The sequence below is a fragment of the Hyla sarda genome, chromosome 4 (genome assembly GCF_029499605.1).
Source record: "Hyla sarda isolate aHylSar1 chromosome 4, aHylSar1.hap1, whole genome shotgun sequence".
NCBI lineage: Eukaryota > Metazoa > Chordata > Amphibia > Anura > Hylidae > Hyla > Hyla sarda.
In genome coordinates, this window is record NC_079192.1 from 168,353,681 (window position 1) to 168,381,470 (window position 27,790).

The 27,790-nt window shown below is 43.9% G+C and overlaps 1 protein-coding gene across 5 annotated transcripts in view; it reads left to right on the forward strand.

Annotated features, from left to right (window-relative positions):
• The first annotated feature begins 338 nt into the window (after positions 1 to 338).
• LMAN1L (lectin, mannose binding 1 like) overlaps positions 339 to 27,790 on the forward strand; it is a 94,725-nt gene continuing 67,273 nt past the window's right edge. For 2 of the 5 annotated variants that reach the window (XM_056569293.1, XM_056569294.1), the window contains exons 1-5: positions 6,698 to 7,223; positions 9,017 to 9,171; positions 12,238 to 12,345; positions 13,392 to 13,453; positions 27,271 to 27,370. In XM_056569293.1, coding sequence (XP_056425268.1) covers positions 6,905 to 7,223; positions 9,017 to 9,171; positions 12,238 to 12,345; positions 13,392 to 13,453; positions 27,271 to 27,370 — 744 coding nt within the window. In that variant the 5' untranslated portion in view covers positions 6,698 to 6,904. Of the gene's footprint in view, positions 417 to 6,608; positions 6,673 to 6,697; positions 7,224 to 8,744; positions 8,816 to 9,016; positions 9,172 to 12,237; positions 12,346 to 13,391; positions 13,454 to 27,270; positions 27,371 to 27,790 lie in introns of those variants that run through there. The other 3 variants (XM_056569295.1, XM_056569296.1, XM_056569297.1) reach the window with 3 other exon arrangements.

Below are 27,790 nucleotides of genomic sequence, written 5' to 3' on the forward strand. Positions count from 1 at the left end.
AAGCAAGTAGATCAAATTACAAATGGTGGATGCGCGGCTGTGTTTCTCTCTTTTTGTGTTACACATTTGTAGCCTCTCCCTTCTTCCAGAGCCAGCACTCCACTCCACCCATTTGGCCCAGGCGTTTTTAATTCGCAGGAAACTGCATAAGGGTTTCCTCCTACCATTCTCCCAGCCCTCTGGCAGTGAGCACATGGTAGGTTTCATACTGGTGTTGTTCTCTGTGGTGGCCATTGTTTCTGTGATGCTTTGTCTGTGGGGTGGAGTGGCCCAGGGGCTTGGTCGGGCAGTAGTGGGGCTGCCTGGCCACTGGGTTGCTCCCCTGTTGGGCATGGGGTCTCGGAGGCAGTGGTCGCCGCCGGGGGCTACGCCAGTGTCAGGTTAGGGACCCACTCTAACGAGGTGGCCTTGACATGGTGAGTGGGCTTGTATTTTTTGATCAAAATGTATACTAACAACCTGTTAGTTTTTGAAATTAGGCTGAGAAGCAAGTAGATCAAATTACAAATGGTGGATGCTACATAGTTACATAGTTAGTACGGTCGAAAAAAGACATATGTCCAATGAGTTCAACCAGGGAATTGAAGGGTAGGGGCGCGGCGCGACATTGGGGAAGGGATGGGATTTTATATTTCTTCATAAGCATTAATGTTATTTTGTTCCAGGAATGTATCTAATCCTGTTTTAAAGCTGTTAATTGTTCCTGCTGTGACCAGTTCCTGAGGTAGACCGTTCCATAAATTCACAGTCCTCACGGTAAAGAAGGCGTGCCGCCCCTTTAGACTAAACTTTTTCTTCTCCAGACGGAGGGAGTGCCCCCTCGTCCTTTGGGGGGGTTTAACCTGGAACAGTTTTTCTCCATATTTTTTGTATGGGCCATTAATATACTTATATACGTTTATCATATCCCCCCTTAAACGTCTCTTCTCAAGACTAAACAATTGTAACTCCTTTAATCGCTCCTCATAGCTAAGATGCTCCATGCCCCATATTAGTTTAGTCGCGCGTCTCTGCACCCTTTCCAGCTCCACAGTGTCCCTTTTATGAACAGGCGACCAAAACTGAACAGCATATTCCAGGTGAGGCCGTACCAATGCTTTATAAAGGGGGAGTATTATGTCCCTGTCCCTCGAGTCCATGCCTCTTTTTATACATGACAATATCCTGCCGGCTTTGGAAGCCGCAGCCTGACATTGCATGCTATTCTGTAGTCTGTGATCTACAAGTACACCCAGATCCTTCTCTACCAGTGACTCTGCCAGTCTAATCCCCCCTAAGACATACGATGCATGCAGGTTATTTGTACCCAGATGCATAACTTTACATTTATCCACATTGAACCTCATTTGCCAAGTGGATGCCCAGACACTTAGTCTATCCAAGTCATCTTGTAACTTATGCACATCCTCTAGAGACTGTACTGTGCTACAAAGCTTGGTGTCATCTGCAAAGATAGAAACAGAGCTGTTAATACCATCCTCTATATCATTGATAAATAAATTAAACAACATCGGGCCCAGTACTGAACCTTGGGGTACACCACTAATAACCGGGGACTAATCAGAGTACGAATCATTGACCACCACTCTCTGGGTACGATCCATGAGCCAGTGTTCAATCCAGTTAAACTAAAATTTCCAAACCCAAAGACCTTAACTTACCTGTCAGATGTCTATGAGGGACAGTATCAAACGCTTTAGCAAAATCCAGAAACACTATATCCACAGCCATTCCTCTGTCAAGGCTTCTACTCACCTCTTCATAAAAGCAAATTAGATTGGTTTGACAACTTCTATCCTTAGTAAACCCATGCTGGCTATCACTTATAATACTATTATCCCCTATGTATTCCTGTATGTAATCCCTTATAAGTCCTTCAAACAATTTACCCACAATGCACGTTAAACTTACCGGTCTATAGTTTCCTGGGGAAGACCTAGTGCCCTTCTTGAAGATTGGTACCAAATCCGCCTTGCGCCAGTCCCTTGGCACAATACCAGACACCAGAGAATCTCTAAATATCATGAACAGGGGTACAGATATTACTGAACTTACCTCTTTAAGAACTCTTGGGTGCAATCCATCTGGCCCTGGAGATTTGCTTACATTTAAATTACTTAGCTTACCTTGTACCATCTCTACATTAAGCCAGTTCAGTACATTACATGATGTGTTACCAGCACTGACCAGGCCAATGTCAGCTCCTCCTTCTTCCCTTGTATATACAGAACTAAAGAACCCATTCAGTAGCTCCGCTTTCTCTTGATCGCCTGTGACAACCTCCCCATTATCATTATTAAGGGGTCCTACATGCTCTGTCCTTGGTTTTTTTGCATTTATATATCTAAAAAAATATTTAGGATTAGTTTTGCTTTCTTTGGCCACCTGTCTCTCATTTAGAATTTTTGCTGTTTTTATTACATTTTTACAGATTTTATTAAGCTCCTTGTACTGTTTAAATGTTATCGCTGACCTATCAGATTTGAATTTTTTTAAGGCTATTTTTTTGTTGTTTATTGCTCTTTTAACATCATTTGTCAGTCATGTAGGATTTAGTTTTAATCGTTTATATTTGTTCCCCTTTGGTATATATTTAGCTGTATAGTTATTTAGAGTTGATTTAAAGATGTCCCATTTACCTTATGTATCAGTATTTGACAACACCTCCCCCCAGTCTATGTCCTGTAGTGCAGCTCTCAGCCCATGGAAGTTTGCCTTTTTAAAGTTATATGTTTTTGCCTTCCCCGCCTGTCTTTGTTTTCTACATTTTAAGTCAAAAGTAACTATATTGTGGTCGCTATTACCAAGGTTTTCCCTCACAGTTATATTACCAACCAGCTCTGCGTTGTTGGAAATGATCAGATCCAACAAGGCATCACTTCTTGTTGGGTCCTCCACAAACTGGCCAATAAAATTATCCTGCAATAAATTTAGGAATTGTTGCCCCTTTGAAGTTTTAGCCAACCCCGGACCCCAATCTATATCAGGATAGTTAAAATCTCCCATTATTACCACTGTACCTGCCCGGGCGGCCCTCTCTATTTGTTTATGCAGCCGACCTTCTATCTCTTCAGTGATATTAGGGGGTCTGTAGATTACACCAAGTATTATTTTTTCAGTATTTTCCTCCTTTTGTAATTCTACCCACAATGATTCCACATCCTCAGAATCATCACACACTATGGCATCGTTCACACTGACTTTCATACCACTTCTAACATACATACAGACTCCACCACCTTTTCTGTTCATTCTATCTTTGCGAAACAATGTAAACCCCTGCAGATTGACAGCCCAGTCATGCGAGGACTCCAGCCATGTCTCAGTGACCCCAACTATATCAATATTTTCCTCCAGTATCAAGGCCTCAAGCTCCCCCATTTTATTTGCTAGGCTTCTGGCATTTGTGAACATACACTTTACATTTCCATCATTTATGTTATTGGGGTTAATGGGATTCAAGGGTGTAAGTTTTATTTTCCTATGAAGCCTATTCCTATTAACTATTCTAACCCCTCCCTCCGCTCCACCCCCAGGTACATTTATAATTCCCACCTCTCTATCTACACTATCTTCCCCTTCTTTGCTGTAGGTTCCCTCCCCCCAAGTCCCTAATTTAAACACTCCTCCACCCTTCTAGCCATCTTCTCCCCAAGCACAGCTGCACCCTCCCCATTGAGGTGCAGCCCGTCCCTACGGTAGAGACGGTAACCGACAGCGAAGTCAGCCCAGTTCTCCATGAACCCAAACCCTTCCTTCCTACACCAGCTTCTGAGCCACTTGTTTACCTCCCTGATCTCCCGCTGCCTCTCTGGTGCGGCTCGTGGTACTGGTAGTATTTCAGAAAATACTACCTTGGAGGTCCTTGCCTTAAGCTTGCGGCCTAAGTCCCTGAAATCATTTTTAAGGACACTCCACCTACCTCTTACTTTGTCATTGGTGCCAATATGTACCATGACTGCTGGGTCCTCTCCAGCCCCGCCCAGCAACCTGTCAACCCGATCCGCGATGTGCCTAACTCGTGCGCCAGGCAGACAACACACTGTTCTGCGATCCCGGTCTTTGTGACAGATCGCCCTGTCTGTCCCCCTAATAGTTGAGTCCCCCACCACTACTACCTGTCTGGCCTGCCCTGTACTCCTCCCTCCCTCCATACTGGAGCAGACACCCCCCTGGCGGTCAGAGGCAGTATCCTGCTGCAGTTCTACTAGCTCTGTAATGGCATCCCCCTCATCTGCCAAGCGGGCAAACTTGTTGGCGTGTGCCAGTTCAGGACTAGCCTCCCTGACACTTTTTCCCCTACCCCTCTTTCTAACTGTAACCCAGCTAACTGCCTGACTGTCCTGCAACTCCGTCCCACTGTCCTCCCCCACCTCTACTCCCGAGAGTGCCTGCTCAGTGAGCAGGAGACTCCTCTCCATGTTGTTAATGCTTCTCATTGTTGCCAGTCGCCCCTCTAGACGCAGGATCTGGGCTTCCAAACGGACAACTAGCACACATCTCGCACAACAATATGCACCCTCAAACTGTTGTTCAAGGATTGCATACATTGAACAGGATGTACATTGGACTGCATTTTCCAGCTGTGTTTCTCTCTTTTTCCGGCTGTGTTTCTCTCTTTTTGTGTTGCACATTTTTTAATTGTTCTGCTTTGTGGGATTTAACTGATTTGTTATGTTTAGAAGGACCATGGCCCACAAATTATCAATCATTCTGAAACCCTAATTGTCTGTTTTTTTTTTTATATAACAACCAATCACAGCTCAACTTTCACTTTACAAGAGCTTGTTAAGATATGAAAGCTGAACTGTGATTGGCTGCTGTGGGGAAAAAACAGACAATTAGGGTTTCAGGTAGATTGATACATTTGGGCCCATGTGAATAAGGCCAAGCTTTGTTTGCAAACATGTACAATGCAGAACTTTAGATCAGCTTCTACGGCAAGTTAAGACACGTATCTCCAGAGGGGAGTTATTTGAATATTTTTACAGTGAAATGAACTCTTATTATACTAGGGAAAAAGCTATTGCTTGAGCATGCACTTTATCACCAGCATCTTTGCCCTAAAATAAATCATCCTTATGTGATTTTTGTCCTGTTATTTTTATTAACTTCTAACCATTTCCCTGGTCTAATTAATACTGGCCAGGTACCATGGAGTTTAAGTTCAGACATACTTTTAACTCTAAAATGTGGTTTGATTTTTATCAGGGGGAATCTGAAAATACTTTGGAACTTATGTGTTGTTTACTTCTTCCCCAATAACTTGGAACGAACATCTAGAAAGATATGACACTCAAAATGCCAATAAAATACAGTAGGGGGAGATTTATCAACACTTGTCCAGGGGAAAAGTTTCTGAGTTGCCCATAGCAACCAATCAGATTGCTTACATTTTTGAAAAGGCCTTTTCAAAAATGAAAGAAGCAATCTGGTTGCTATGGGCAACTCAGAAACTTTTCCTCTTGACAGCCTCTGTCTAAGGAGCAATATGGATTGCTGTCTCTAGGGGTGATATTACAGTAGCTAATGTTCCTGTCCATTAACCTCCTGAGCGGTAATCCCGAGCGTGACTCGGGGTTAATTTTCCCTGCCAGGATCGGTAACCCCGAGTCACGCTCGGGGTAGAATTGCAGAGTTCCCGGCCGAGCTGCACGATATATCGCAAAAGCAATGCGATATAGCGATGCGGCCCCCGGGAAAACATGCGATTATCTTCTCTGGTCGGCTCCCGTTGCGGGGGCCGGCCAGAGCAGGTAAAGAAAAATACTAAGAGTCAGTGTTTCCCTACCAGGGGGCCTCCAGCTGTTGCAAAACTACAACTCTCAGCATGCCCGAACAGCCAAAGGCTGTCCGGGCATGCTGGGAGTAGTAGTTTCACAACAGCTGGAGGCCCCCTGGTAGAAAAACACTGAGCTAAGTGTAAAAGGAAGAAGTAGTGTAAAATAAAAAAAACTTTTGCTCACCTAATCCCGGTCCCTGCAGATGCCGTTCCCCTCCGTGCGGTCCGGGGTGTCCTCTCTTCACTATTCATCTTCTAGGACCTTTCACTTTTCAGCCAATCACAGGCCGCAGTGGTGTAAAGCCTGTGATTGGCTGAAGGGGAAAGGGCTTGTTCTGCAGCAAATACACTAGGTTTGAAATCTGCCGGCAAACCTAGTGTATTTGCTGCAGGACAAGGTGACAAAGGGGGGGGGGGGGGGGGGGATGAATGTGACAAAGGGGGGGATGTGACAGGAGGGGGGGATGTGACAAGGGGGGGGGGGAATGTGACATGAAGGGGGGATGTGACAGGGGGGAGGGGAATGTGACATGAAGGGGGGATGTGACAGGGGGGGAGGGGAATGTGACATGAAGGGGGGATGTGACAGGGGGGGAGGGGAATGTGACATGAAGGGGGGATGTGACAAGGGGGAGGGGAATGTGACAAGGAGGGGGGAGAATGTGACAAGGAGGGGGGAGAATGTGACGGGGGATGTGACAAGGGAGAGGGGAATGTGACGGGGGAGATGTGAAATTCAGTTTAAAAAAATTGTACCGCTTTTGGTACACATTTCCAGACAGAATCATACCGCCAGGGAGGTTAAGATCTGCCTTAATCTATCTGATTCCTATTGATATTTTCCATTATTACAGCTATTGTTTAGCTATTGTTTCCCTGTCAGTAAAATGGTGAGACCAACCTCCAGCAGTGAAATGATTTTACATTTATAAAAACTACTTCACTCTGCATTTTTTCAATTTTTCAGACATGTTTTTAGTTTTTTGTTCATGGTTTCAAAATTTCTGGAAAATGTACATCTCTGTTTGGGAGTTGTAATTTTGCAACAGCTGTAGGCACACTGGTTAGGAAACACTGTTGCAAAGTTTCAGTAAAATTGATAGTTGACTAATACACCTTTCCATGTGTGGGAATATCCATCTGTTACATTTCTTTCAAAGTGTCCTTTACCCAATCAGCAAATGCCGGGTTTGCTTCTGTTCTAACCCTCCTACTTGTGCTCCCTGCCTAGTGTCTCTCTCCTCTGGTTATTGCCCTCTGGCTGTCCCAGTTGACTTACAGATGGGTTTCCCTGAATGGATTTTGCTTCTGTCCCTTCTTGCCCCTTGCTTCTTAGCACAGGATGTGCCGGCTCATCGCAGGCTTGAGTACAAGTACAGTTTCAAGGGGCCTCACATCACCCTTCCTGATGGATCCATACCTTTCTGGGAGACATATGGAGGTACCGTAATTCAGTTTACAGTAATTGAAAATACAAGTGTATATATATTAAATATAGTTATTTTTGTCTATGAAAACAAAAGTTCTACAACTATATCTGCTTTTAATGAGTATTACGTATGTTCTAATGCAAATTTTAAGTGTAGGGTTACACATAGTTTACATGCAGCGTATTTGAGGCTCCCTATTTGACTGATGCTGTGTATTTAACTGCTGGCAAAGTTTATGGTAGTTTATTACTCCCATAGACTTTGCTGGCACAGAAATATGCAAGCGTATATGCTATGTGTGACCCCCTACCATAAAGGGTGCAACTGAAGAGTTAACCTAACTGTGGTAATGAGACATTGTGGCAGTAAACTTCCTTCCCTCTCTTTCTTTACGGTTTCTTTTTCTGGCCCACATTTTCAAGTTCCCATTTGCTGTTTTTTTTTTTTTTTTTTGGTGCATTTTTACTATAAATAATGGTGACTACTGTGTTGTGTTATATTTTTGTGAGGAAAAAAATTACTTTAACAGAAGCCCCACATTTTCAGTAATATGGTTTGTGACAAATTTAACAAACGTCTGGTGTCATTAAAGGGGTGCTCCACCCCTAGGCATCTTATCCCCTATCCAAATGTCTGATCACAGGGGTCCCGCCGCTGGGGACACCCGCAATATAACATGCGGTGCCCACCTGTTTCTGGTCTGGAAGCGCTGGAGGGTCTGGGTCCCGAAGTTTGGCCGTGACTCCCCCTCCCATAGACTTGCATTGAGGGGAAGGAGCGTGACGTCACACGGGGGCGGAGTTGTGACATCATGAACTTCCGTTCCCGTGGTCGGGACCCAGACCCTCTAGCGCTTCCGGACACCAAACAGGTGGGTGCCGCATGCCATATTACGGGGGTCCCCAGCGGCAGGACCCCCGCGATCAGACATCTTATCCCCTATACTTTGGATAGGGGATACGATGTCTAGGGGTGGAGTACCCCTTCAAATTAACATCAAAATGACAGCAAAGTAAAGCTGTCACAGATCCAATATTAAAATATGTCTGTTGATGTGATGTTGTCCTGTCTGCAAAATGACTTCTGATTGAATGAAGACCCACATGATGGAGACTATTTTAATAAATAATTAGTTTATTAACATAAATGGCCCTCATTTAATATTGCAAACCTGACATGTTTTGTCGAGTTGTGCGCCAGAAATTCTTTCTGCACCAGAATTGAGAAAAACCTGACTAACTCTCCATTTTACTCAGAAAACCCAAAAAGGGGCGTGGTCATCTGGAAAAGGGGGGGGGGGGTGTCACCAAAAAGGGGCATGTTCCTGATATTTTCACAAAAACCCAACATATATACTAAGGTTTCCACAGAAAATGTAGTGGATTTGAGCTGAGGAAAAACCTACAGATCAGAGCATGTGTGTAAATAAGTTGGTTTCTTATTAGTTAAATCTCTAAAATAAGCTGTTGTATTTTGTCACAGAAAACTTTAAAAACCCTTATGCCGTTTATTTCAAAGCCCCCTGATGTCCACAGATAGCTGCTGTCCATTGTGTATAGACATCCAGTCTATCTGTACATCCATAGGATAAAGAATGGCGGAGGTCATATGATTTACTTATGTACTTGCTTTATGTGCCTCAGATTTTACACAGGTGCTGAATATGTTCAGTACATGTACAGATACAGGAGATTCTGCCCTCTTTAAAAGTTTAGCTCTCTCTTATTTACTGTAGATGCTTGAATTGGCCTTGTAATTTTGGCTGTTTTAGGAAAATGTCTCCTTTTTGTTTGTATTTCTGTAGATGCAATTGCTGGTCCTGATGAAGTTCGCCTTGTTTCATCACTGAAAAATCACAAGGGCTCAATGTGGACGAAGAATAATTCTTCATTTCCACACTGGGAGGTGAAGATGTCTATAAGGATCTCGGGTCATGGACATGAAGGAGCCGAGGGACTGGTACTGAATAGAATAAGTTTACATTTTCTATGCATAGAACTAAAGAATACAAGGCCGGTAAAGTGAAGGTTTAGGCTGGATTTTATCAAAACCAATCTAGAAGATAAGTGGAGCAGTTGCCCGTAGCAACCAATCAGATTGCCTCTTTCATTTTTGAAAAGGCCTCTGAAGAAGCAATCTGGTTGCTTGCTATTGCTAACTGCACCACCCTACCTATACTGGTTTTGATAAATCTCCCCCAGTATTTCGATCAATATTTTAAGCCAAAACCATATTCATTTATAGTTGTTCTCTTTGTTTCACTTGTAGTTTTGTTAAAAATACTGATTGAAATACTGTGTGCAAACCCAACCTTAGAGGGACTCTCCAGGTTTTCCTTAAAGGGGTACTCCGGTGGAAAACTATTTATTTATTTTTATTTTTTTCAAATCCACTGGTGCCAGAATGTTAGACATTTGTACACTGCTCAAAAAAAATAAAGGGACACGTAAACAACACATTGTAACTCCAAGTCAATCACAGTTTTGTGATATTTCACTGTCCACTCAGGAAGAAACACTGATTGACCATCAATTTCACATGCTGTTGTGTAAATGGAACAGAAACAGGTGGGAATACTAGGCAATTAGCAAGACACCCCCAATAAAGGAGTGGTTCTGCAGGTGGTGACCACAGACCACTTCTCAGTTCCTATGCTTCCCGGCTGATGTTTTGGTCACTTTTGAATGCTGGCGGTGCTTTCACTCTAGTGGTAGAATGAGATGGAGTCTACAACCCACACAAGTAGCTCAGGTAGTGCAGCTCATCCAGGATGGCACATCAATGCGAGCTGTGGCAAGAAGGTTTGCTGTGTCTGTCAGTGTAGTGACCAGAGCATGGAGGTGCTACCAGGAGACAGGCCAGTACATCAGGAGAGGTGGAGGAGGCCGTAGGAGGGCAACAACCCAGCAGCAGGACCACTACTTCCTCCTTTGTGCAAGGAGGAGCACTGCCAGAGCCCTGCAAAATGAACTCCAGCAGGCCACAAATGTGCATGTGTCCACTCAAACGGTCAGAAAAAGACTCCATGAGGGTGGTATGAGGGCCCGTTTTCCACAGGTGGGGATTGTGATTACTGCCCAAAACCGTGCAGGACATTTTGGCATTTGCCAGAGAACACCAAGAATGGCAAATTTGCCACTGGCGCCCTGTGCTCCTCACAGATGAAAGCAGGTTCCCACTGAGCACATGTGACAGAGTTTGGTGACGTTGTGGAGAACGTTCTGCCTGGAACATCCTCCAGCATGACTGGTTTGGCGGTGAGTCAGTAATTGTGTGGGGTGGCATGTCTTTGGGGGGCCACACAGCCCTCCATGTGTTTGCCAGAGGTAGCCTGACTGCCATTAGGTACCGAGATGAGATCCTCAGACCCCTTGTGAGACCATATTCTGGTGCTGTTGGCTCTGGGTTCCTCCTAATGCAAGACAATGCTAGACCTCATGTGGCTGGAGTGTGTCAGCAGTTCCTGCAATAGGAAGACATTGATGCTATGGACTGGCCCACCCGTTCCCCAGACCTGAATCCGATTGAGCACATCTGGGACATCATGTCTCGCTCCATCCACCAACGCCACGTTGCACCACAGACTGTCTAGGAGTTGGCCCAGGCATTGTAGGGAGGTCATACGGGCACGTGAAGGCCACACACACTACTGAGCCTCATTTTGACTTGTTTTAAGGACATTACATCAAAGTTGGATCAGCCTGTAGTGTGGTTTTCCACTTTGATTTTGAATGTGACTTCATATCCAGACCTCCATGGGTTGATAAATTTGTTCCATTGATAAATTTTTGTGTGATTTTGTTGTCAGCACATTCAATAATGTAAAGACTAAAGTATTTCATACGATTAGTTCATTCAGATCTAGGATGTGTTATTTTAGTGTTCCCCTTTTTTGAGCAGTGTAATATACTTCTATTTAAAAATCCTAATCCTTCTAGTACTTCTCAGCTGCTGTATGTTCCAGAGGGAGTTAAACAGTTCTTTTCTGTCTGACCACAGTGCTCTCTGCTGACACCTCTGTCCATGTCAGGAACTGTCCGGAGCAGGAGAGGTTTGCTATGGGGATTTGCTCCCCCTCTGGACAGTTCTTGACACAGATAGTAATCCACCAGAGTACCCCTAAAGCTCATTCCCATTAGGTTATGTGTGGCAGTTACCTAGTATTCCAGTTTTTCATTAACTCACATGGGGTAAATGTTTGTTTCAGAATCATTAAAGAGAGTCAGACTTTCAGATAGATGCACATTTCAGATCACAATGTTAGCTTTACTTATTGTAGCCAGAGGTTATACCTATGAACATTAAATTGTTTGTAGACTTGCTTTACACTATGTAAATGTTGGGTTTGCTAGGTATATAGCTAAGAAGAGTAGTAGGAGTAGTTTTCAGTTTATATTAGTTAAAGAACACCAGGATTTTTTTTGCTTATGTAGTGCGGCATAGGCTATTGTTAGAGAATAATGCAGAGGTTCTTGTGTATGCCCTGTGCTGATCTGTTTTAGCTATTTTCTGGACAATCGCAGCAAAACCTCAACGTGTGAACACAGCCTCAGGGGATGTATATAACTACTATATACCCTGATCTCATATAAATGGCAGCAGTAGTATACAGATGGAGCTGGGTGGGGAGGAGTTTGTGAGCAGCCAGAAGGGATCTGGTAGGTGATGATGTCTTGTAGTTCACAAGAAGTCAGCTGGCCCGGTACTAACTACGTCCCCTGACACATTAAACACTGATTTTCTCTGGGTCAGACTGGTGTTCACATAACCCAGTTACAGCTGTCCTGGGATGAAACAGATGGTGCTGTAGGACTAGTGAATATGCAATATATAGGCAAAACAAACAAACCTGGAGTGCCTCTTTTAGAATAATTTTAATATCATTCCCTCTTCGAAAGTAAGTAATTTCTGTGGCCCTTTACTTAACAGAAGGTTGTCTCTTCTGTTTCTTAACTACAGCTAAAGAAGAAGAAGAAGTGTCATTTTGGTATAATGATTAATGTAGTGATAAAACATTTCTTTTAGGCTTTTTGGTATACCAGGGAAAAAGGAGGGCTGGGTACAGTATACGGCTCAACAGATCTTTGGGATGGATTGGCCATCATTTTTGACACATTTGACCATGATTTTAAGGTAAGTTCAATTATTACAGCTACATGTACACATACAGCATGTCCTATGTCAATATGGTTTAATGCATACTAATGCTATATTGAATATGTTTAATATAAACAATATCTGAAATGAACGATGCCGCTGGCATTGTTATGGCTGCTGTCAATATTTTGGTTTCTGTATTAAACTTCCTTTACTATGCTTCAGTGACCTCTTTCAGTGGCAGTCACCATCTCCTTCACCAGCTGGGATGCTAGAAAGAGTATGCACAGTGCAGTAAGCCACTTGACAAACTCACTAAAGAGTGTCCTATAGAATTCTATTTAGTTACTGTACAGTTGCCAGTTTTAGTGGTGTATAACTGTTATCTTGCTTTTTTACCTTGTTTTGCTTTTGTCTGCTCTTATCTTTGTTTGAACCTGGCATATAACTGACTAGGCATCTTATGTCCCTCTATATCTACATCAAATTTTTGTCAATACATTTATTAACCAAGTATATGCAGATTTACTTTAGAGAAATGTGGCGCAAAACTTTTACCTTCCCTTGTGCCCGGGCTGCAAAAACAAAAAAAGACTAACTTTAACTCCCCTTCCTACGTTCCCCTGAAGGTCCTCCGGCACTGCTCGGCTCCCTGCTTGTAAGGAGCTTGGGTCCCGCCTTCTTCCTGCTGCCCAGGCTCCTTACATTACAGTGCGCCCAGCCTATCACTGAGGACATCGCTACAGCCGGTAATATACTGACTGCAGTGTGACGCTCCGAGCCTAAGAAGCAGGGAGCCGAGCGGCGCCGTAGGAATGGGACACTAGGAACGTAGGAAGGGGAGTTAAAGTTAGTCACAAGGGAAGGGAAAAGTTTTGCACCGCATTTCTCATTTAGGACCACAGGACTTCAGTGCCATGGGTTATACCACTGAACCACCACTCCACCCTGTTTATGAGTATCTAGAATTATACAGTCCCCTTCACTTCATTGCTATTTGAGCCAGTACATAACATTAGCTTTATATATGTATATCATAGATCTGTTGCTTGAATGGTCATTTGACATTTTCCTTCTTCCAGGGAAATAATCCAGCTATAGTCATTGTGGGCAATAATGGCAAGCTTCAATACGACCATTTGTGGTAAGTGCTGATATATACGAATGTATTTATTTTGCTGATTTCCATCAATAGATAAGTTTATTACAAACAATAAATTGAACTTTTTTGTTGTAAATAAAAAAATGGCAGAAATGAAATAAACGCTGCTCAAAAAACAAAGGGAAGGCTTAAAACATACCTGTCCTTTCAGGATTAGCTTCCCAGTGTGTGTACATGAGAAGCAGCACACTTTATGGCAACTTGTATATGGCATTTTTGAGTAGACTTCTGCTCTACAGGCTTCATGTCTAATTTTCTGTTCTCCAGAGCTAAGGGCTCCGTTATGTGGAGCAACTTCAGCAGTTCTGTTAAGTTTAGCAGAGAAAAAAAATAATGCAAGCTCTATTTTTCTTTCTCTACTAAACTCCTGTAAAATTTCCAGACCCCATGCAAGTGAATTGGGTCTGTCGAGACCTGGCATTAGCTGTGTGCATCTTAAGTTCGGCCCAAGAAAAAAAGCCGATTGGACCCTGAATGGGTCAGATGCAAACGTCTTACCTAGCCTTACAGGGAAAATAAGCCTATTTATATAAAAGATATATTACAACTTTTCTTATATTTGTCTGTACTATTGATCTATGCAGATTTTGTTAAAACAACTGCCCTTCTTTAAATACCATAGTATAGCAATAAGTCAATGTTGTCAATCTATCCAGATAGGAAGCAAAAGTGATTGTGAAACATAAAATGTATTGGCAGATAAGAACCATTTGGCCCATCTAGTCTACCGAATATTTTGAAAACTATGAATAGTCCTTGTCCTTCTTATTAGAAGGATAGGTTTCTACCTATCCCATGCATGCTTAAAGGGGTACTCCGGTGGAAACCTTTTTTTTTTTTTTTTTTTTCTATTTAAATCAACTAGTGCCAGAAAGTTAAACAGATTTGTAAATTACTTCTATTAAAAAATCTTAATCCTTCCAGTACTTATTAGCTGCTGAATTCTACAGAGGAAATTATTTTCTGCGGACATCACGAGCACAGTGCTCTCTGCTGACATCTCTGTCCATTTTAGGAACTGTCCAGAGCAGCATATGTTTGCTATAGGGATTTTCTCCTACTCTGGGCAGTTCTTAACCCCTTAACGACAATGGACGTAAATGTACGTGGTACTTAACGCACCATGATCGCGAGCACCGGAGCGGTGCTCGCGTCATGCCTGGCAGGTCCCGGCTGCTATCAGCAGCCAGGGACCCGCCGGCAATGGCGCACATCCGCGATCACGCGGATGTCCGCCATTAACCCCTCCGATGCCGTGATCAATACAGATCACGGCATCTGCGGCAATGCGGTACTTTGAACGGATGATTGGATCGCCCGCGGCGCTGCCGCGGGGATCCGATCATCCAGCATGGCGGCCGTAGGTCCCCTCACCTTGCTCCGGCAGTCTCCCGGGGTCTTCTGCTCTGGTCTGAGATCAAGCAGACCAGAGCAGAAGATCACCGATAATACTGAGCAGTGCTGTGTCCTATGCATAGCACTGCACAGTATTAGCAATCAACTGATTGCAATGAATAGTCCCCTATGGGGACATAAAAAGGGTAAAAAAAAAAAATGTTAAAAAATGTAAAATAAAAAAGTACAAAAATTTGAAAAATCCCCTCCCCCAATAAAAAAGTAAAACGTCCATTTTTCCCATTTTACCCCCAAAAAAGCGTAAAAAAATAATTAATACACATATTTGGTATCGCCACGTGCGTAAAAGTCTGAACTATTAAAATATATTGTTAATCATCCCATACGATGAACGGCGTAAACGTAAAAAAAAAAAAGTCCAAAATTGCTGCTTTTTTGTCACATTTTATTCTGAAAAAGAATTTTTAAAATATTAATAAAAAGTAAAACCTAAGCAAAAATTATACTGATAAAAACAGATCATGGCGCAAAAAATGAGCCCTCATATCGCCCCATATACGGAAAAATGAGAAAGTTATAGGTAGTCAAATTAGGGCAATTTCAAACATACTAATTTTGTTAAAATGGTTTGAGATTTTTTTAAGCGGTACAATTATTGAAAAGAATATAATCATGGGTATCATTTTAATCGTTTTGACCCACAGAATAAAGAAAACTTGTCATTTTTACCGGAAAGTGTACAGCGTGAAAACAAAACCTTCCAAAACTTGCTAAATTGCGTTTTTTCTTTTCAATTTTCCCACATAAATAATATTTGTTTGGTTGGGCCGTACATTTTATGGTAAAAGTGATGTAATTACAAAGTACAATTGGTGACGCAAAAAACAAGCCCTCATATGGGTCTGTGGATGGAAATATAAGAGAGTTATGATTTTTAGAAGGCGAGGAGGAAAAAACGAAAATGCAAAAATAAAATTGGTCTGGTCCTTAAGGCCAAAATGGGCCTGGTCCTTAAGGGGTTAAAATGGACAGAGATGTCAGCAGAGAGCACTGTGCTTGTAAATCAGCAAAGAGCTCTGTGTTCCAAAAAGAAAATAATTTCCTCTTTAGTATTCAGCAGTTAATAAGTACTGGAAGGATTAAGATTTTTTTAATAGAAGTAATTTACAAATTTGTTTTACTTTCTGGCACCAGTTGATTTAAAAAAAAAAAAAAAAAAAAAAAAAAAAAGTTTTCCACCAGAGTACCCCTTTAAAACACCTTCACTGTATTTGCAGCGACCACTTCTGCAGGAAGGCCCACTACTCTGAGTAAAGTAATACTTCCTGATATTACTGCATAAACCTTTGCCCCTCTAATATTTAACTTTGTGCTCTTGTGGTAGTTTTTCATCTTTTAAATATGCTCTCCTCCTTTACCGTGTTGATTCCCTTTATGTATTTTGTGAATCCATTTCACCTGCTTTAGTGTAAATGAAAGTGGCAACAGCAAGACAAACCTTAAAAAAGAAATGGTTTTGCAGGTGGTGACCACAGACAATTACTCTTTCCTTATTCTTTATAATTCTTCTTTATTCATTTTGTTTATGTCCTTGTCACTACTGGAAGCATAAGCTTGCAGTGTCCCCCCGTACATTCTCAAGAGCATGGACCTGTATCTGCTCCTTTGTTCGAGGAGAAACAGAACTGCCAAGGCCCCACAAAATGGCCTCCAGCATGTTGCTGTTGTGCATGTTTATGACCAAAGTATCAGTAACAGTCTCCATGAGGGTGGCATAAGGTCCCATCACCCTCTAGTAGTGCCTGTGCTCACAGCCCAGCACCATGTAGCTCAATTGGCCTTCACCATAGAACCCCAGAATTGGCAGGTCTACCATTGGCACCCTGTGTTCTACAAAGGTGAGAGCATTGATATTGAGTCTCCAGACCTGTATCTAATTGAAAACCTCTGAGATGTTATGTTTTAATGCATCCACATAGGGTCACAAACTGTCCATATGCTCACTTGTGCCCTGATCCAGGTTAGGGAGGAGACCCCCAGGGCACCATCCACTATCTCCTCAAGAGCGTGCTCAGTTGTTGTCGGGTCTACTGACTCTTAGGAGTAGTGTGCACTACTGATCCTTAGGAGGGATGTTGTTGCAAAAAAGAAAAAAGATCTGGAAGTCCATAGTTAGAAGACTTCTGTTATACATAATCTATCAGAGGACGGGAAGTGCATGGAATTCTACCATTGTCATCAGATGCATGCATAGACTGTTGTGGACATATTCCCTAGATCAGGGTTTCCCAACCCAGTCCTCAAGGCACACCAACATTCCGGGTTTTTCAGTTACTCCATTGGAATAGAACAGGGAAAAATTAAAATCCTGGACTGTTGGTGTGCCTTGAGGACTGGGTTGGGAAACACTGCCCTAGATACAGAAAACTAGAGTATATACAGAGTTCAGATGCATCACTTCAGATAAAAAGTCACGTAGGGATTGAGTTTTCATGGTAGTTTCCCTATACAGTGCAAAATAGCTCAGGTTTTCTTGTCATTTTGCTACATGGCTGCATTTGTAGATCGCATTTCTATAATTTTTTTTCCCCAAAACCGCTTACAAATGGCATAAGCAGCATTCTAAATACATTCTCTTGTGCATCCGTTTATTAGTCATAAAAATAGATTAAACTGCATTATCACATATTGTATAAAAATAAAAGCAGGGATGATGAGAATAGAAGTTATCAAAGCATTTCCGCAATATTTCCTCCACTTTGATTCTATCAATTTGTTCATATTTAGTAGGTGCAGCTTATTGCCCCCTCCTTAGAGAGAGGAACACACACCATATGGCTGTTCCCTCCAAGTTATAATGTCCCCACGCACATATGTGCAGAAGTCACTGTACACAGCGTCTTCCTTGCCTGGAATTAAGAACATCTGTTAACCCTTTACTGTACAACATCACTGTACTGATAAAACAAATGGATACATATAAACTATCCATGAAGTTTCTCTTGTAGGAGTTTCTTTATTGTTACATGATAAATCACTGACCCCTGGTTATTATGGCCTTTGTCTTCAGACTTTCCCCAGTGTACCATATGCGATGTAGCTAGAGAGGACATATTGTGTTTGCAGTTCCAAATTCATTTGCCAGCATCTGAAAACTATTTCTGGGACGCTTTGGTGTTGAGAGCTGGGATCTGTTGATGCAGATAGATTTGCGCTGTGCAATACCACATCCTGAACCCGATCAATATAGTTAACATCACAAACACATTGCACATTAGGAGCAGCTTTCTCTAAGGCTGCTTTCACACTATAAAAATTCATTCGTTACAAACGTCCGTTAGAAAAGCCCTGGTAAATGGCCATTAAAGAATCCCATTAAAGTCTATGGGATTTTTTGATAATCCTTTATGACCCGTTATAGTCCGTCATGAATAACGGCCGTTAGTTGTGACGGAAGAAATAACGGCACATGCACTAATTTTTCTTGCGTCACAAGAAACGGGTAAATTAACGGCCGTTATTTTTAACATTGAAGTCTATGGCTGACGGATGAGCCTTTATGTCATCCGTTTGCACAAAGTTTAGTATATCCGTTATAACTTCTGAGCATGCTCAGAAGAGGGGACATCAGCAGACTCCTGCAGTGCTGAGGGTGGACTACTACTCCCATCATGGAACAGACTTGTTTCCATGATGGGAGTAGTAATTGCCCGGCTGCGGGAGTCTGCAGACAGCTGGGGAGGCTAGATTAGTGTTTGTACAACAACCCCCATCATGGAACAGAGTCTGTTCCATGATGGGGGTTGTAGTACAGGGGCTGAGGGATTGATCGCACCGGGTTTCACTTCTGAGACCCGATGCGATCAAAAGTTATTAAGCAGGGGAGCGGGCGGCATGCTTCGCAACCCTGCGATGTATCAGTGTGTTTTAACTTTCATTTTTGAATCCCCCCGCGAGGAGCCCTGAATGGCCGATCATTGAAAAATGAACTTTGAGAGTAGCAGGGGCCAAAGAGCACTGTGGGGGGCAAGATATATAGCGCAGGGGGGGGGGGCAGACATATAGCCTATATATCTAGCCCCCCCCCGCAGCCTGTGCATTAGGTATGACCCCTGCCAGCACATTAAATATATACCTGCTGGCGCATTAAATATATACCCCCCGCCGGCGCATTAAATATATACCCCCCCGCCGGCGCATTAAATATATACCCCCGCAGCGCATGTATATGTGCCCTCGCAGCTCTTCTATATACATATGCCCCTACCACCGTATGAATGAAAAGTATTTCTATTAGCAGCGCATAGAGACGGCTCCCGACACTATGCGCTGCTAATAGAAATACCTTTCATTCATATGGCAGCAGGGGTATATGTATGTAGAAGCACAGGGGGGGCAGATAACCCTATATGTCTGCCCCCCACAGCTCTTCTATATACACATGCCCCTGCCACCGTATTAATGAAAAGTATTTCTATTAGCAGCGCATAGAGTCTGCTCCCGGCACTATGCGCTGCTAATAGAAATACTTTTCATTCATACGGCGGTAGGGGCATGTGTATATAGAAGAGCTGTGGGGGGCAGACATATAGCGTTATCTGCCCCCCCTGTGCTTCTACATACATATACCCCTGCTGCCATATGAATGAAAGGTATTTCTATTAGCAGCGCATAGTGCCGGGAGCCGTCTCTATGCGCTGCTAATAGAAATACTTTTCATTCATACGGCGGTAGGGGCATATGTATATAGAAGAGCTGCGAGGGCACATATACATGCGCTGCGGGGGTATATATTTAATGCGCTGGCGGGGGTATATATTTAATGGGCCAGCGGGTAAATATTTAATGCGCAGGCGGGGGTCATATCTAATGCGCTGCTGGGGGGCTAGATATATAGGCTATATGTCTGCCCCCCCCTCTGCAGCGCTATATATCTTGCCCCCCACAGTGCTCTTTGGCCCCTGCTACTCTCAAAGTTCATTTTTCAATCTCTTGCTGAGAGCCCTGATCGGCCATTCAGGGCTTCCCACAGGGGTTCAAAAATGAAAGTTAAAACACACTGATACATCGCAGGGTTGCGGAGCATGCCGCCCGCTCCCCTGCTTTAATAACTTTTGATCGCATCGAGTCTCAGAAGTGAAACCCGGTGTGATCAATCCCTCAGCCCCTGTACTACAACCCCCATCATGGAACAGAGTCTGTTCCATGATGGGGGTAGTAGTACAAGCACTAATGTAGCCTCCCCAGCTGTCTGCAGACTTCTGCAGCCAGGGAATTTCTACTCCCATCATGGAAACAAGTCTGTTCCATGATGGGAGCAGTAGTAGTCCTGGCTGTGAGAGTCTGTAGGCAGAGTTGTTTGGCCATACATGAGGGATAAGGGTAACGGATGGATATTTATTCAGCTGTTAGCACCCTTTATTTCATCCGTTATTAAACATCCGTTTTTACACAGAAAACGGACATTTAATAACGGATGAATGCTCATAGTGTGAAAGCAGCCTAAAGCGACACTTACAATATTAGTTTGATCGGCGCTCCACGTGTAGAGTCATGGTGCCCAGACAAAAATCAACAGTCTCATAGGAAACAGAAGTCTGGCACTCACTTTTGCAGATAAATCAAAGCTTATTTATTCACATGTTAAGTAAATTCACTAGCAGCGCTGGATGCTCAGCGTTGGGGCTCCTTCCAAGCCTTTCTAGCCTTTTTTAACAGCTTGATAGGGAGGTGCTGCAAGGCTGCGTCTAGTGCTTCTTGTGAATTTCCATAACATGTGAATAAACAAGCTTTTGTTTATCTGCAAAACTGAGTGCCAGACTTCTCTTTTCTGCAAAGCTACTCTTCGGCTGGGTGACATTGTAAAAAAAAAAATTATAATTGTAAAATAGGTATAAAAACCACTTTCATCTAATAATATGCTCTAGGAAAGTCTATGAAGAAGTGGCCATCAGTGCACACATTTCATTTGATTCTATCATGTGTGAAACCAGGGGCAGACACAGACAACAGAGGGCCCCTGTGCAAAGAATGTGCCTGGGCCCCCCCCCCCCCCCCAAAAAAAAGTAATATGCCATAAAATTGCACTGCAACTCACATTAATCTGCATTAGGTAGGCAGCAGTTCCCCCACATTAGGTAGCATAGTTTCCTCACATTATGTAGCATATATTCCCCACATTAGGTAGCATTGCATAATTTCCCCACATTAGGTAGCGTAGCATATATTCCCCACATTAGGTAGCATAGCATATATTCCCCACATTAGGTAGCATAGATTCCCCACATAAGGTAGTGTAGGATAACCCCAACAAACAAACAAACACACACACTCTCACTCACCCACACACTCTTACCTTGCCTGCACTACTTACATCTGCCTGAGAGGACTTCCTGGCAGAGGTGCGCGCTATAAGTGACGTTATCGAACGCTCTGCGCTGGACGTCAGCGTCCAGGTGCTTGCGATGACGTCACTCACCGCACGCACCTCAGCCAGGAAGTCCCCATGGGCAGATGTAAGTAGCAGTTTAGTGACTGGGCAAGACTGGTTTCCCTGTCATATGTGCACTGGCAGGGCTGCCATCAGAAATTTCGGGGCCCCTTACACAACTCAAGGCCTGAGACCCCCACCGATCACCTTGGTTGAAGTGGTTCTCCAGCTGTTGGAAAGCTAAAACTCCCATCATGTCTGAAGAGCCTCTGGCAATGGGAGTTGTAGTTTTGTAACAGCTGAAGAGACACAGATTGGACACAGTTTTACCCATCATCACTGCAGAACTTACAAGTGACTACAGCTCTGATGGGACAGTCATAAGAACACACAATGATGTCAGTGACCTGAGTGACATCTTCTGACTTAAGTGATATCTTCTCTGTAATCTTTTCTTCTTCATCTCGTCCAGAGACCTGGTCTTCCTCCAGCTCCATCTTCTCTGCAGAGTCTGACATCCGGACATCATTGGCTCCTCACTTTGTCAGCAGATCCTCATCCTCTGCATGAAGACAATAATCATTATAACCTTGCCAGAAAGTGTACCCTAAATAAAATACTGCCCCACACTGTACCCTGAATATAATCCTGCCACACACTGTACCCTGAATATAATCCTGCCACACACTGTACCCTGAATATAATACTGCCACACACTGTACCCTGAATATAATACTGCCACACACTGTACCATGAATAGAATACTGCCATACACTGTACCCACTAAATATAATACTGCTATTCACTGTACCTACTAAATTTAATACTGCCCCTCACTGTACCCTAAATATAATACTGCCAGACACTGTAACCTGAATATAATACTGCTGTACACTGTACCCACTAAATATAATACTGCTATACACTGTATCCACTAAATATAATCCTGCCACACACTGTAACCTGAATATAATACTGCCACAAACTGTACCCTGAATATAATACTGCTATACACTGTACCCTGAATATAATAATGCTATACACTGTACCCTGAATATAATACTGCTATACACTGTGCCCACTAAATATAATCCTGCCACACACCGTACCCTGAATATAATACTGCTATACACTGTACCCTGAATATAATACTGCTATACACTGTGCCCACTAAATATAATCCTGCCACACACCGTACTCTGAATATAATACTGCTATACACTGTACCCTGAATATAATACTGCTATACACTGTACTCACTAAATATAATTCTGCCACACACTGTACCCTGAATATAATACTGCTATACACTGTACCCACTAAATATAATCCTGCCACACACTATACCCACTAAATATAATACCTCTTATCCTCTGTGTCCTCATCATTCCTCATCACCCCCATAACCCCTGCCAAACCTCTCCTCAACACTACTATAACCACCCCGGGACCTCTCCTCATCGCTACTATAACCCCCTGCACCTCTCCTCATCACTACTATAACCCCCCACACCTCTCCTCATCACTACTATAACCCCCCCGCACCTCTCCTTATCACTACTATAACCCCCGCACCTCTCCTCATCACTACTATAACCCCCCGCACCTCTCCTCATCACTACTATAACCCCCGCACCTCTCCTCATCACTACTATAACCCCCCGCACCTCTCCTTATCACTACTATAACCCCCGCACCTCTCCTCATCACTACTATAACCCCCGCACCTCTCCTCATCACTACTATAACCCCCCGCACCTCTCCTCATCACTACTATAACCCCCCACACCTCTCCTCATCACTACTATAACCCCCCCACACCTCTCCTCATCACTACTATAATCCCCCTGCACCTCTCCTCATCACTACTATAACCCCCCCTGCATCTCTCACCACCCCCATAACACCCCCCTGCACCTCTCTTCACCCCCATAACACCCTCCTGCACCTCTTATCACCCCCATAACCCCCCCTGCACCTCTCATCACCCCATAACACCCCCCTCTCATCACCCCCATAACACCCCCTGCACCTCTCATCACCCCCATAACACCCCCTGCACCTCTCATCACTCCCATAACCCCCCTGCATCTCTCATCACCCCTATAACCCCCCTGCATCTCTCATCACTCCCATAACACCCCCTGCATCTCTCATCACCCCCATAACACCCCCTGCACCTCTCATCACCCCCATAACACCCCCTGCATCTCTCATCACTCCCATAACCCCCCTGCATCTCTCATCACCCCCATAACCCCCCTGCATCTCTCATCACTCCCATAACCCCCCCTGCATCTCTCATCACCCCCATAACCCCCCTCTCATCACCCCCATAACCCCCCTGCATCTCTCATCACCCCCATAACCCCCCCTGCATCTCTCATCACCCCCATAACCCCCCTGCATCTCTCATCACCCCCATAACCCCCCTGCATCTCTCATCACCCCCATAACCCCCCTGCATCTCTCATCACCCCCATAACCCCCCTGCATCTCTCATCACCCCCATAACCCCCCCTCTCATCACCCCTATAACACCCCCCTGCACCTCTCATCACCCCCATAACCCCCCTCTCATCACCCCTATAACACCCCCCTGCACCTCTCATTACCCCCCATAACCCCCCCTCTCATCACCCCCATAACACCCCCCTGCACCTCTCATTACCCCCCATAACCCCCCCTCTCATCACCCCCATAACACCCCCCTGCACCTCTCATTACCCCCCATAACCCCCCTCTCATCACCCCTATAACACCCCAAGCACCTGTTCCCCTGCACCTCTCATCACCATTGTAGTCTGCAAACAACATAGCCCCATCCAACCCCCCCCCCCCCCCCCCCGTTCACTTACCCTGCCGGGGTTCGGTGCAGCTGCTGCTCCTGTCACAGTGTTCCACTGCACGGGGAGGATCCGTCGGGAGGCTGCTGGACTGGAGATCGCGCCGGGACAGGTCAGGTGACTGGAGTAGACTTGCGTGCCTGCGCGGGGCACGTCGACTCCCATCAGCCCCGGCCCTGCCGTACTTCTTAAGGGGCCTGCGCCCTAGAAAGAGCGGGCCTCATAGTCCTGCGGGCCCCCCAGACTATGAGGCCCGGTCATAGTTCTGACAGGTACCCAGCCAGGAGTCAGTGAGTGACAGTCGCAGTCACTCACTGACTAGTAGTGTTGCTCACGAATATTCGCAATTCGAATATTATTCGCGAATATCGCATATTCGCGAATTCGCGAATTTTGCGAATATAGCGCTATATATTCGTAATTACGAATATTCGTTTTTTTTTTTGTTTTTTTTTTTTTGTTTTTTTTTTTCACAGTACACATCACAGTGATCACCCCTCTCTGCTTCCAGCTTGTGTGGTGTAAAGAAGGCTCTAATACTACTGTGTGAGACTGGCGTGCAAAAATTCGCATATACGAAAATTAACGTATGCGAATTTTCGCATATGTTAATTTTTGCATATGCGAATATTCACATATGTTAATTTTCGCATACGCGAAATTTTGCATATGCGAAAATAAAACAAGAATATAACGAATATGCGAATATTCGCGAATATATGACGAATATTCGTCCATATATTCGCGAATATTCGCGAATTCGAATATGGCCTATGCCGCTCAACACTACTGACTAGCCGGAAAAAAAAAGTACAGGGACGTCCGGGCCTCCCTGAAGCTCCGGGCCCCATACAAGTGTATGGGTTTACCCCCTGATGGTGGCCCTGTGCACTGGGTCCGATGGTAGGACCGGCCCAGCGTGTGAGGGCGGGCCCCCTCACACGCTGGGCCCCTGTGCAGCTGAACCTGCTGCACAGGCGATATGTCCGCCCCTGTGTGAAACCAGCCTTTATGGTATAACTATCTTAAACAGACAAGTATAGAGATAACAGAAAGCAATCAGGCACTGCTTCACTATCATTAACCACCAATATATCTTTCGTCACACTGGTATTTCTGACAAGGATCCACTCACTGGGTGCAGACCATGAAGGTAATCAGTACCATGTAATAGTAGAAGCTGAAGTAAATCAGTCGCACTCACCGAGCATTCTTTGAATCCCAATGAAATCTTTATTCCAACAATGGACAGCAACAAAAGGAAAGTATATTCCAATGCGGGGAGTGAGAGCAGCCGCCTGTGGACGCTTCTTCTGGCCAATGTGTACCATTGGCTGGAAGAAGCGTCCGCAGGTGACGTGAAACTAGTTGCCTTGAGTGGTGTAAAACAAAAATAGAGAAACAGAAACATAGCCACACATCCACAGTTTGTATTTTGATCTACTTGCTTCTCAGCATAATTTCAAAAACTAACAGGTTGTTAGTTTACATTTTGATCAGAAAGTACAAGCCCATTCGGTACATCAAGGCCACCTAGTCTGAGTGGGTCCCTAACCTAACACTAGCGTGGTGATTCCTCCTGTGGGCTTGATGTAGTGGAGGCAGTGGTCGCCTCTCTGCGCTACGCCAGAGTTAGTTTAGGGGCCCACTCTGACTAGGTGGCCTTGACGTGGTGAGTGGCCTTGTACTTTTTGATCAAAATGTATACTAACAACCTGTTAGTTTTTTAAATTATGCTGAGAAGTAAATTGATCAAAATACAAATGGTGGATGTGCAGCTGTGTTTCTGTTTCTCTATTTTTGATTTGCCTTCAGTGGTGTGCCCCACGTCTGAGAGTGGCTGCTCTCACTTCCCGCATTGGAATATACTTTCCTTTTTGTTGCTGCACATTCTTGGAATAAAGATTTTATTGGGATTCAAAGAATGCTCGGGTGAGTGTGACTAATTTACTTTAGCTTCTACTATTATAGTGTAATTATGTTGTAAGGTATTTTTATAACAAATTCTGGGGACCATTTAATGCACTACTTGTACGTACATGAGACCATATTGAAAATAAAAGAGGAGAGAGAGATAGAAGAGAGATTAAAGGAGTACTCTGCTGCTCAGCATTTGGAACAAATTGTTCCGAGCGCTGGAGCCGGCGCTGGGAGCTCGTGACATCATAGCCCCGACCCCTCATAATGTCATGCCCCTCCCCCTCAATGCAAGCCTAAGGGGGGGGGGGGTAACACTCTCTCCCTTAGACTTGCATTGAGGGGGCAGGGTGTGACGTCATGAGGGGTCGGGACTATGACGTCACCAGCACTGGCTCCATTATTTGGAACAGTTTGTTCCAAACGTTGAGCAGCGGAGTACCCCTTTAATATAAACAGATCGCATTAATCCCCGAAGTACGTTTAACCCCATTGGTTTCCACAGGGGCACAGACTGAAACAGGTTTGGGGATGTCAGTTTTGGGGATAATAATGCATCTTCCTTCTTTAGAAAAGGCATATGAACTTAAATCATATGCCAGCAAATAGTCTGGATCTCAATGTGTTTGAAAATGTATTACAAGCTTAATGTAGAATACTGTTTATCATTAGTGAAGCCCCATGCCTCAAAAAATGTAGGCCCTCATAAAGGTTCAAAGAGGAAAAGTAAAGTATTTACTGGCATTTTAATGTTAATGATGACTCGAATTTATTCCTCAACATTGAGTGGAGAAATTATATTTTTCCTCCAGTTCAAAACACATTCCATTAATAAAAAAAGAACTGACTTTTATTTGTTTGACATATGTCAAATGAAGTCAGAATGTTTCTGTTGCAACAATTACATAACTGATGTTGTAGTATACCCTAGCCTTAGGTTACATTCACACAGGCAGGTTTACAGCATGTTTCCCGCTGAGAGTTTAAGCTGCGGAGTGCTTTCCACCACGGAAAATCATCAGAAGATTATATTGACTTCAATGGAGTCTGGTAGCAGGAAACTTGATGTAAATGTACCATTAGTATCCAATTTATACTTGGAAATTGTATTTCCTTACTCATTGTTATTTTATTATTTATATTTGTGTTTTTTTTTTTTCAAGCAATATTTCACAACTATTTTCTTTGGTATAGAATATGTAAATGTTAATAATGACGAAGGCCTTAAAGTTTTATTGTCATGTTTTAAGGGACGGCTCGACTCAGGCACTAGGCACTTGTGTGAAAAATTTCAGGAACACAATCCGCCCATTCAGGGTAAAAATAACATATTACAAAAGGACTTTACGCGTAAGTATCCCATCCACTTCAAGTATATTTATGTATATTTCCGGGCAAAAACATCTTATCCCCTCCCTATCCAAAGGATAGGGGATAAGATGTCTGATCGCGGGGGGCTCACTGCTGGGCCCCCCCGTGATCTCCCTGCAGCACCTGCATTCTATGCAGGGCTGCGTCTCCAGTTTTGGAAACCTCCGGGTTCATGCCACACCCCTCCATTCATGTCTATGGGAGGGGGCGTTGAGGTTTCCGAAACTGGAGACGCAGCCCTGCATAGAATGCAGGTGCTGCAGGGAGATCGCGGGGGGTCCCAGCAGTGGGCCCCCTGCGATCAGACGTCTTATCCCCTATCCCCTATCCCCTTTAACACATTGGGCCTAATTTTCAAAGTCTTCCAAGTAGATTTTGTAAATTTTTTGTGTCCGCTCC